This window comes from Megalobrama amblycephala, linkage group LG2 (assembly GCF_018812025.1).
Source record: "Megalobrama amblycephala isolate DHTTF-2021 linkage group LG2, ASM1881202v1, whole genome shotgun sequence".
Classification (NCBI taxonomy): domain Eukaryota; kingdom Metazoa; phylum Chordata; class Actinopteri; order Cypriniformes; family Xenocyprididae; genus Megalobrama; species Megalobrama amblycephala.
Genome location: NC_063045.1, coordinates 3,212,324 through 3,224,972, shown reverse-complemented (window position 1 = coordinate 3,224,972; position 12,649 = coordinate 3,212,324). Strand labels below are relative to the sequence as shown.

Below are 12,649 nucleotides of genomic sequence, written 5' to 3'. Positions count from 1 at the left end.
AACTTTCCCCATCACTGAAACCAGCTGACATTAAACTGATATTGGATGTCAGAACCACTAGTTATTGCAACTCAATAAACAAATATGCTTCACAAGAGAGGTCGTTACATTATTATTTGAAATGCGCTTGAAGATTTGCTAATATGTGTCCTACTTGCAACAAATTAGTAGGCGTACTTGACTACTTGGCATCCAACACTAAAATTGGTTGTAGCCTTGTGCCGCGTGACCCCGCCCACAGTAAAACCTGATTGGTCCAAAATCATGCAGCTCATGTATATTTAAAATTAAACATGGATGAGGAGCGAATGATTGCAGAAAATGAAAAACATCAAATAGCACATTTTTCATTAACCCTTAAATGCATGACTGTTTCGCCAATCTTTCTTACATTTTCGGGTCTTTAACGACCCGGATCTATATCTAACACGGAAGGATCTCTACCTGTCGCGATAATATAAAACTCCTCTGATATTAGAGTAGCAATTACAGAAGAATAAAATAAAGCATATTTTGTTACCTTTTGGAGCTTGAAAGGGCTCCGTTTGAGCAGATGTTTTATGCCATCATCACTGTCCTCGACAGAGCTCATTTCCCAGTAAATTCAGCAAATAATGGGCTAGTTTTATGTTTGAGGTCACGAATATGAGCCCATACGCGATATCATACATATTCTCAAAACTATATAATTTTCAACATCTTCAGAATCAATATTTCACTCGCTAACAGCTTCACCAGATCCATCCAGTAACATTTACAGACATATTTGATTGCGTTCAGTACTTGTTCTGCAGTAAATCGCTGAGCCATTTCATGTTTTTCTTATTATTTCGTTTTCTGTCTGAATGAGTCGTCACTTCAGCATTGTGTATCAGACATTGCCACCTTGTGGAATAAAGGTGAATTGCACTTCTAAGATTCAATTATTGTTGTGCAGAAAAAATATACATACACTCATACACACCTCGGGTCGTTAGCGACCCTATACAATCTTTACAAAAAATGAATACAAAAATAGGCATTCTTTTATAATTGTATGATTTTTTTCTTGTTATATTCTTTATAATGAATTTGATTGAGGAATACCAAGAAGGTTGAAAAAATGATCGAGGAGGAGGGTAGTGAATGACGTCCCGGGTCACTAACGACCCGAGGTATGCATTTAAGGGTTAAAAAAGGCCATAAAAAGGAGCGAAGCAAAGAAATCATGAAATTACAGTATGCATTTTTAGTTATGCATTGTAAAAAAAAATATATTAATGTAGTGCGTTTTACACGTCTTTCTACTTCAAAAATTTCATGCTTAAAGGAGTAGTTCACTTTCAAATAAAATTTTCCTGATAATTTACTCACCTCCATGTCATCCAAGATTTTCATGTCTTTCTTTCTTCAGTCGAAAAGAAATGATGAAAACATTCCCGGATTATTCTCCTTATAGTGAACTTTAATGCACTCCAAATGGTTGAAGGTCAAAATTACAGTTTCAGTGCAGCTTCAAAGGGCTTTAAACGATACCAGACGAGTCTTATCTAGAGAAACCATCATTCATTTTCTAAAAAAAAAAAAATGTAAATGTATATGCTTTATAAAAACAAATGATCGCCTTCCAAGTGCTTCCGCCAAAATCGCACTTTCGTATTCTTCCAAAAGCTTACGCTGTATGTCCTACGCCTTCCCTATTTTACTTACGGAAAAAATGGAAATGGCGCTGCGTTCATTCTGTAAATAGAATAGGGAAAGCGTAGGACATACAGCGTAAACGTTTTGGAGAATAACGGAAAACCGTTTGGACGCCATTGAAGTCCACTATATGGAGAAAAATCCTGGAATGTTTTCACCAAAAACCTTAATTTCTTTTCGAATGAAGAAAGAAAGACTTAAACATCTTGGATGACATTAGGGTGAGCAAATTATCAGGAAAATTTCATTTGAAAGTGAACTAATCCTTACTAAATTACTTGCCATTTCTCTGTGATTATTGTGAAATTTACTAGCAATTTCAGAGTGAAAATTGATTATACACCAACATCTCTTCTCTTTGGCGGTGATTTTGGCCTTTCAGTGTGAACAGGAAAAACTGCAATATTGTCATGTCTGTTTAGGACAAATCTTCTTCAAAGTTCTCCTTAAATCTAACACTGTGCTAAGCGATGAGTCGGAGAATTCATTGCACCGTATAAATCTTATGAAAGAAGCAACACATCCCTGACGCAATACAAGTCAAAAAACACACTCGCGTGACATTCACAGTGGACTTTTCATGGATTTACAGGCAATATCTGGCTTTGCTTCAAGAACCAGCTGGGCAGGAGCGACCAGATATTGAGTGTAAATCTGTTTTGTACACAACACCAAGGACTTCAAATATTGCTGTAAGACCCTTGGGAAGGACTCCGTCAGTTTATTCTGTCCATCAAAATGGGTTTCAGCCTATTTGTGCTGAGTGTCCCTCCATTATTTACCAAGAAAGAGAGTCAAAATAGGTCCAGAGTGCTTTTTCGTACTGCAGGTCTGAAACCACCGTCCTCCTTGGTATTATCTCTCGTATTATGACAGCAGTTTCATTCACAAATCAAGAAAACACCAAGACCAATGTTAATGAATATGTAAGACGGCGCACTTCCCCAAAGAAAAAGTCTTCAGGAATTGAAGCCCCTATCAGCACGATTCATCTGAGCGCTGTTGACGGCGTCTGTTTCCTCTCCGGCTAATACTCTCTCTCTGAACACCTGTGTCAGGCTGAGGCTAATGAGATATCTTTTCAATGCTGTGTGCAAATGTTGCCTTTTTTATCAGCGCTGATCTAAACCAAATAGCAAAAAACACAAAGCAACATCCTTTAAAAGGTAAAAACCCCATTGATAGTTCCTCTGAGGTTGCTTGTGGTTTTTGGTTCGCCTATTGTGCAAACGTCTTTGTGAGGAACGGAAATCTAATTAAATGTTTTCAGATCTATAGCTTGTGAAGATGCTTGAAGTTTTTCCTGAACAAACAGGTGCGTGTTCCCAGCAGAACCCTGACGTCTTCGGTTCATAGACAAACTCATTTACAAACTTCTGTCAACAATAACCTTTTATGAAAATTAGAGCACAGCCAAACTTTGAAGTTCCTGCTGATAACACAATATCAAGCAAGCAAAGATCAAAAAGCATCAAAATGGCCTCTGAAATCCCAATAGAACTACAAAGTGAGTAAGAGATATGCCTGTGAATGCTTCCCCCCCCTTTTTCATGGCCTTGTTTGTATGGAACAAGTGCGTCCTAATGCACTCAGACAGAACCCCTCAGCTGTTCGCCTGAACTAAACATATCCATTGATTTTATATCAACCTTGTCTAGCTAATTTTGGACTGATAAGGTTGTTTGGTTCGCCTCAGGGCATCTGTTGATGCGATGCACCATAACACTTTTGATTGTCAACCAAGAATCCATAGGACTCGTACAGAAAAAAGATGATAAACTACACTTTTACATGTCCTCTCATGTGAAAAGAGAGAAGACTCTGTGATCTTCTGCTTGCTAGATATGCTCCAAATTGTAAGGCTGAACACTTTGTGAATTTACGGCATGAAAAAAATAAATAAATCACCTTTAAAGCTACCACATTAATAACACATCTGGCCCCGGGAGGGAAAAACCTAATCAGAAAAAGACAACAAGGAAATAAAAAAAAAATGTACGAAAAGGAAAGATAATGAGGAATACCAATGGCATTCTATCTGAACGGATTATAAAGCATAAACACATCTACAGCAGATGACGTTAATCAAGTACTCAGTCTGTCTGAAACATCATCTACCATCTAATTTCACAAAAAGAACTGTAATTTAATTCCTCACTTGTCTGGGGGATTTCAATTGAGTTTTTATAAAGCTCCTCATTTGCATTTAGCTGTATTATACTGAAAATGATCTCAGGTTCGGAACTGCAAATGCTTTAAACACACCTGCGCATAAAAACGCAGCATTAAAGAAAAGAACAAGATTCGGCGCTCACCACACTTACAATGTGAACAAAATACAGTGTGACAGATTAACTTTATATCGAGACATAATTATGCCTCATGCCACTCCATGAATAAAAAGACATTTTCAGGAACTTTTAGGTATGTTTCATCTCTATCTTAACTCTTTTCAGACCAGCGTTGCCAGCCATGGCCAGCATTTTTGTTAATTTTCACAAAAATGTAGTTCCCCAGAATATTTTGTTTGTATGAATATCTGAAAATGCAATATAACAAAAGAAAGAACAGAGCCAGAGTTTTTAAACAAACAAAAAACATTCGATTCTAGCTTCATGCATCTAGACAACACTTAAAAAAAGCAACATTTTGAACAAAAAGCTGAGAAAAGCAATGTGCAAAAGCAATGCTTTTATTGTTTGTTTCTGCTTCTTTTTTAAATGTGTTTTCATGCGGAGATTCTGTACTCTTTTAGAAGATGTGTAATAGCGCCCCCTACCGAATAATACAGAAATACGGAAAAAAGCGGGGAAAGAGTTTATGCAATAAGCTGGCTGATTTCCTTGAAATGTGCAAAAATAAAATGCTGATTGTTTATGTTTTATTAATTGCTTTTAAACATAACATATTAATTATGAATATTTTAATACTGATAAAAAGTATTCATAATTACTATTATTATTATTATTTAAGCATCTAAATGATCAGAAAGGTGTGAGTTGAAAAGTGTGAATATTGGTAAAAAGGTAACACTTTACAATAAGGTTTCATTTGTTAAAATTAGTTAATGTAACATGAACTAAGCATGAGCAATACATTTGTTATTGTATTTGTTAGGGAAGGGATAATGTACATCCAGCCGGTCTTGCATCATCCTGAAAGGATTTATTCTGTGCTAACAACTGGCTGGATTTACATTATCCCACTTCTTACACAGCTACTGCCACATAAGTAAATAATTAGCTTCCACGGAGAGAGCGGTTGCTATGAACTAGATGGACATTTAAGAGATGCGGTACAGTCATAGCACATATTGCACAGCATTTCGCCACATAAATAATTATGAGGACAAGAGATATTGATCTGAGATTAAACTGATTTAAAGTCGCACCTGTGTGTTCTCTTAATCCATTACAGTGAACAAAACAATAGCCACAAAATGCCAGCAGCTGCGTTTGAATGAAAGAAGAGAGAGTGTTATTTAATTATGTCATCCAGTATCCATGATAATGATTTGACTGTGTTTTAATATTTTATTAGCTCAACAAATGAGAATAAAAAAACATTCCTAGCAAGCGAATAGCGCTGCAGACTTCAGTAATCCGGATGAGCGCGAGTTATCCGTTTTCAGTGGTTGTTATCAAGGAATAATACACCACTGGATGGCGCGATTGACCAATTAGAATCAAGTATTCCACAGAGCCGAGTAATAATCTTTGTTAACTTTAGTTAAAGGGTTAGTTCACCCGAAAATGAAAATTTCTGTCATTAATTACTCTCCCTCATGTCATTCAGAAAATCATAAAATCAGATGGCTCAGTGAGGCCTCCATTGACAGCAAGTTAATTTAAACTTTCAAAGCCCAGAAAGGTACTTAAAACAGTCATGTGACTACAGTTCAACCTTAATGTTATGAAGTGATCAGAATACTTTTTGTGCACCAAAAAAAACAAAATAACGACTTTATTCAACAATATCTAGTGATGGACGATTTCAAAACACTGCTTCATGAAGCTTTGAAGCTTTACAGATCTTTTGTTTCGAATCAGTGATTCGGAGCGTGTATCAAACTGCCAAAGTCACGTGATTTCAGTGAACGAGGCTTCGTTACATCATAAGTGTTTCGAAATTTCAATGGTTCACCACTGGGGGCGTGACTTTGGCAGTTTGATACATGCTCTAAAATAACACGCTCTGTTATTTTGTTTTTTTGGTGCACAAAAAGTATTTAAATATGTTTTAAATATGTCTTCATTTGTGTGAAGATGAAGATGAACGAAGGTCTTACAGGTGTGGAATGACATGAGGGTGCGAAATAAATGACAGAAATTCTCATTTTTAACTAATGTTAACAAAGATTATTACACTGTTCTGTGGAATACTTGATTCTGATTGGTCAATTGCGACATCCAGCGGTATGTTATTCCCCGGTAACAACCACTGAAAACAGATAACACAGGCTCATCCGGGTGAACCAACCCTTTAATAACATACAGCAGTTCATAGTTTGTTCATGTTAGTGCACAGTGCATTAACTAATATTAACAAATACAACTCTTGATTTTAATAATGTATTAGTAAATGTTGAAATTAACATTAACAAAGATTATTAAATGCTGTATACGTGCAGTTCATTATTAGTTCATGTTAACTAATGTACTTAACTAATGAACCTTATTGTAAAATGTTACCGGTAAAAAAAAATATCTTGACTAGCTAAACAGCATTAAGGGGTTGGCGAGGAAACCTCTTCGAAAAAAAAAGCACATTTCAATACAAAAAGCTAATTGTTGAATAAAATGTACCACCTTCTCCACATTAACATGTTAAATGACTACATTACAGTTAGAGATCACTATTACTATTGCTCATATTAAGTAAACATCAGATGGAAAGTTATCAATGCATCATTTGTGCTATGACCATGAATAAAACCTCAAATACTGCAGAAAGCATCTTGAAATCTCAGCTGTATGAGTTTATAAACCCATTGTGTGCCTCACGAATGCATTTCGACTCTTGTTTTTATATTAAGCTGGCGGAATGAATGAAGGACCCCAGGTTGAAAATGTAAATAGTCAGCTTCAAGCTGTCAATCACTTGAAGGAAATTGGTTTATGTATGAACAAGTGGCGGAAATGTCAACGTCTTGCTTAAGGGCAGGGTGTCATTCACGACGGCTGCTCTTCTACCGCGTAGCAATCTCAATATCATGCGCATTGCAACGTCCCCGTGCTGACACACAATGCCAACACCTGTGCAGTCAATTTCTGTAAAACGACTCTGTCAAGATCGCACACGAGCTTGGATGTAGAAGACAATGAAGTTCGCAGGGGGTTGGGGAAGAGAGGGTTTATAATAATGCGGCAAGAGCCGCCTCATCAGGGGCAGGTGCGCGTGAGTCATGTGCCATCCATCCAGCTGGGCACGGTGAACAGCGGCGCTTCCGTGACACCGTCAAGTGTCTGTTTGTACTGACACGGGGGAGCGCGTGGGCAGGGATTCGACAGTGAATTCCAGAAGTTAAAAAGAGCCGAGAGCGAGCGCTGAGGACACTAGAGACTAGACTGATAGGCATTTCAAAAACAATGTCAAACGCTGATATCTGCTTTCACACGAGACGGCTGCTATCAAACACAAATTCTACAAGCCTCATATCTTTGGCAAGAAAAAAGTTTGTTTGGAACACATAGTCTGATAAAACGGGTAATGAGTCACACCTGTTTCGGAGTCACCACTGGGGCTAAATGAGGCTGGAACGTGCTCCGTCTATCCGTGATTGTCTCTCCGTGTTTAATCGGTGGCAGCTCTTCATCTACAACAAAAACAAACAACATCAGTCCTTTGAATGAATGGTCAGCCGCTAATTACCAATTAACTGGGATTGCTTTACACAAGACGCCCATGTCAACGGTGCTTTGAAGGGATTTTAAAAGTCAAAACTTCAATAACGCACTAAAATTCATTCTATTTAGGAACAAACGAGAGCTGCATGATTAATCGTTAAAAGACCATGATCTCGATTCAAACACACATGTGATCTTATTCCTAAAAGATTCACCTTTTAAACCTTTGACAAAATCACACCGGAACATTCAGATCTGCGTTGGCGCTGCCGCTGAACAGTTATCATGCATGAAACAGCTAAATAAACAACCACACAGTATTATTATTTCTGTGTTACAAATATTCATATCACAGAAGTACTATAGTTTATAGTTCGCGTATAAACACTGATGTCCATGGTAAGGGAATAGAGTAAATCACCCTTTAAAAGTAACTTCGCACTTCGAATACCGATTGTATCGATTACATCGTTACACCAGTAGGTGGCGACAAGTGACTGTTAAAAATGTATTTATCAATGAATCATTCATTCAAAAGTGTTGTTCAAAAACACGGATTCATCCAGTAATGAAACAAATGAAGTGAGTCATTGAATCATTCACTCGAATTAATTAAACATTTTAAATAGACCGCAGCAATTAACATTTGTCAGAACGTCTAGTAAATCACATATTTTGTTTTGTTGTCTGTTCAGAATCATTGAAGAATCGTGATCTCTGTTTGAAGCAAAAAAACGTGATTCTCTGTTTATCTAGAATCGTGCAGCTCTACCACACATAGGCAAGAATCAGAATATTTTGTTTGTATGAATATCTGAAAATGAAATATATCAAAAGAAAGAACAGAACCACAAACAAAAAATTTTCTATTCTAGCTTCATGCATCCTTTTTTATCGACAACACTTTAAAAAAGCAACATTTTGAACAAAAAGCTGAGAAAAGCAAGTTTTTTCAACGACTATAATGTGCAAAAGCAATGCTTTTATCGCTTATTTCTGCTCCTTTTTAAAAATGTGTTTTCATCCGGAGATTCTGTACTCTTTCAGAAGATGTGTAATAGCGCCCCCTATCGAATAACACATAAAATGCGGGGAAAGAGTTTATGCAATAAGCTGGCTGATTTCCTTGAAACATGTAAAAATAAAATGTTGATTGTTTAATTTATGTTTTATTAATTGCTTTTAAACATAAGACAAAACATATAAAATATCTCAAATGAGATTCAAGAGATTTGTTCAAAAACACTGATTCATCCAGTAATGAAGTCAAGTGAGTCATTGAATCATTCACTCAAACCAAGTTTTTTTTTTTAAATAATTCAAATTAATTAAACATTTTAAATAGACCGCAGCAATTAACATTTGTCAGAACGTCTAGAAAATTACATGATATTTTGTTTTGTTGTCTATTCAGAATCATTGGAGAATTGTGATCTCTGTTTGTATCACTGTAAGTGGCCTTATAAATGTACAAAATTTTATACAGAGATATTTTATTCCATCATTAACAGTGAAAGAGACAAGCTTTCTAACTCGATCTGCAGGGTTTCTCTGTATAACAACACAAATGTGCTTATGTATAAGAGGTCTGAAACTGAGTTTGAACAAGTTCTGAGGATGGCACACGTGGCATTGATCAATGATTTTGTTGGTTGTCTTTAGAGAGACTCATATGTTTGCTGAGACTGATGAAAGGCTTTAAAGAAAAGGTTGTTTGGAAAGTCCTTATAGAGTGTTGTATGCAAATGACTAACCTTGGGCATGCAGTCTCTTATTTAGAATACTTAAATTCATTAAAATTAGAACAAGGTTAAGAACAAATTTATTAGTGAATGAGAACAGTGTTTATTGGCAGTCTCGTTAGGAACAGCGGTATACTGGGACGTACCATCTGAAGCGTCGGAGAAGAGCTGAGCTGACTGGTTGGCGAGTTTGAGCACGCTGTAGTCTGGAAGATCGTCCTCGTCGTAGTCGTGACCTTCTTCCTCTGTCGTCATTGTCTTGCCCGTTTCTGGTCCTTCTAAAAACAGACAAGAGCAGACGGATTACGAGCGGCAGAACCTAATAATTTAACAAATCATTGCACATTTCATTCAATTCCACAAGGACACGCGCTGCAGCATGCAAGACATTTCATTCTAAGAAAATCATGTTTAATGATTAAAATAAAGATGTTTTGAGATGAGTGTTCAAGATGTAAATAAAGAAAGGTCAGTGACATCCTCCCACAAGTTTCCTAAATTAATCAACAGACATAATTGAATGCAAATAATCCTTAACATCTCTTTTGATACAGCACGTACTTGCACTTTATCTCCCCATAATAGAATCTAAAGGGGGTAAAAGGGCACGTTCAAGCGCTTCTATCAAGAGCAAAATAACTAATAACATAAATATTGCATGGAAACACCCAAATGAGCCTCATTTATGAAACATGAGCAGAATTTCTATGTAAGTTGAACATAAATATATGAATGTGTTAGGCTAATGTGTTAAATAAAGGTTCTTTATTGGCATATGTGGTTTCATGAAGAACATCCATGGAACCTTTCCACTGGTTCTTTAGATTATTAAAATGTTCTTCACATTAAGAAAAATTATTCTTTTAATGTCACTTTATTTGAATAGCGCAATTAAAATAACACATGCTGACCAATGTGCTTTACAACATTTGTAAAATAACATACATCACACCACAGTAAGACACATAAAACAGCCAGTCAATGGTTAAAAGACATAAAAAGCAAGTGAGTTTTAAGCTGTGATTTCAATTCATATACAGAAATAATGAGGCAAGCTATTCCAGAGTTTTGGGCAGCTACAGCAAAAGCACAATCCTCTCTTTGATTTAGTTTAGACCTTGGAATTTTTAGTAAGTTAAGGGTTGCTTATATCAACATTCTTCCAAACTGATATTTAGTCAAGAGATTTAAAAAAAACTTAAAATGTTTTTTAAAAAATAGTATACAAATCCTTGAATGGTCTCATCTTCATAAATAAAATCAATTCTGTAATGCACCAGAAGCAAGTGCAGTGAAACCAAGGTGGGGGAGATGTGCTTATATTTTTTTAATATCCATCAAGAGTTTATTTTTTAACTTGCGATTTAACTTACGTTTACGTTAACTTACGTTTACATTGCGATAATCAGGTCTTGAGGAGATCAAAACATGGATCACAATTTCAAGATTAATAAGTGTCAAACATTTCATCTTGGAAAAAACTTGATTTTACAATGGAATTAACCTGTTTATTCAAACATGAGGGAACTATTAATATGCACACCCAAATTTTGACCTGTTTTGACATTGGTGACAAGAGGTCAAAATCTATGTCCAATACCCCTGTCTTTACTAGGGCCCTATTTCTCTTACTTTCATTTAGATGTAAGAAATTTTAAGACATCCAGGAAATATTCTAAGCCATTTTTATGCATCAGCGGCAATAATAAAGCTTGTATATTGTTTGCATAATAGTGAAACACGATGTTGTACTCCTTAAAAATAGAGCCCAGTGGGAACATATAAAGTGAGAACAAAGTAGGGGCAAGGATTGAGCCTTGAGGCACACCATATGTAAGAGGTGCTGATCTACACCGCGTTCCAAATTATTATGCAAGTGACATATCAGTAAGATTTCAGTACAATAAACATTCAGATTTTAGTTTTTCTAAGAAAATGTTTGTTTATTTATCCATGTCTTTTTAGATAACTGGTATCAATCTCAGACAAAATAATTTGCCAGATCTATGGAAACCCTACTTAGAGGTTGTTCCACATTATTAAGCAAGTCACAGTTCTTGTGCAATATGGAGAGGAAGAAAGATCTTTCTGAAGATGAAAAGCATGAAATGGTCCAATGTTGTGCAAAAGGCATGAAAACAACTAATACTGTGTGAAAACTAAATGGAGATTATCGAAATATCATAAGATTTGTGAGTGATTTAGAGCACAGCAGAACTCGGTCAGATAAAGGCTAATTAATGAAAGTTCCTGTCAAATAAATTAATTGTATTAAAGGGCAGCTATAAAAAAAAAGCCAGTGTTGAGCAGCAAACAGGTATTTGAAGCTGCTGGAGTCTTTGGAGTCTCAAGAAGCTCTCCATGCTGGCTAGCAGTTGTGCGTAAAGATGCATTTCAGACACTCCAAACCAAACCTCACTTTCATTTAGATGTAAGAAATTTGAAGCCATCCAGGAAATGTTCTAAGCCATTTTTATGCATCAGCTGCAAAAATAAAGCTGTATATTGTCTGCATAACAGTGAAACACGATGTTGTATTCCTTAAAATAGAGCCCAGAGGGAGCATATAAAGTGAGAACAAAGTAGGGGCAAGGATCGAATCTTGAGGCACACCGTATGTAAGAGGTGCTGATTTAGACACACCAATACTCACTACCACACTTCTATCAATCAGATAAGACTTCCCTGGATCCCCACATACTGCTCCTACCGTGAGAGCAGAACAGTGTGATCGATTGTATCAAAAGCAGCAGTTAAATCTAATAAAATGAACACTGCAGAAATTCCAGCATCTACGGTCAACAACTTTCATGCCTAAGGCAAATATTATTTTCTAAAACCAGACTGGTAAGTTTAGAAAATTTTATTTCCTTCTAAGAAATTGTGTAATTGGTAGAAAACTACTTTTTCTAAAAAAAAAAAATTTGACATTAATGAAAATGGGATACTGGGCTGAAATTAGCCAGGACTGTCAGGTCTAAGTTTGGTTTCTTTAGCAAGGGCTGCACCGATGCCTGTTTCAGGATGTCGGGAAATGTGCCAGTGTCTAAACTTTTATTTATAATCTGAAGTACACTAGGCCCCCCCACGCACACACATTCACAGTCTTCTATGACATCAGTTTTGAAACTTTTATTTTTAAAAGTGTATAAAAAACAGTTTTACATGCCAGTAAAAGCAGAGAACGAAACATTTCGACTCAAATCACTGGCATTCATTTTCCATGTGTCGTTTGGAATCTTGAAACGAGAAACTAAATGAGAACTAAATGAAGTTGCAATCAGCCGTTCCAGCTGTTCTGAAGTACAGCATTAATATTCAGTGAAAAAACAGCTTTCCCACACATTCTGACCAAGGATTTTCCTTGACGTCCCCATTATA

At 36.2% G+C, this 12,649-nt stretch overlaps 1 protein-coding gene across 3 annotated transcripts in view; it reads right to left on the bottom strand.

The window, feature by feature from the left end:
- impact (impact RWD domain protein) overlaps positions 1-12,649 on the bottom strand; it is a 42,622-nt gene that overhangs the window by 16,639 nt on the left and 13,334 nt on the right. For all 3 annotated transcript variants that reach the window (XM_048182104.1, XM_048182105.1, XM_048182106.1), the window contains exons 7-8: positions 9,415-9,546; positions 7,401-7,495 (exon numbers count right to left, since the gene is read on the bottom strand). In XM_048182104.1, coding sequence (XP_048038061.1) covers positions 7,401-7,495; positions 9,415-9,546 — 227 coding nt within the window. The remainder of the gene's footprint in view (positions 1-7,400; positions 7,496-9,414; positions 9,547-12,649) is intronic.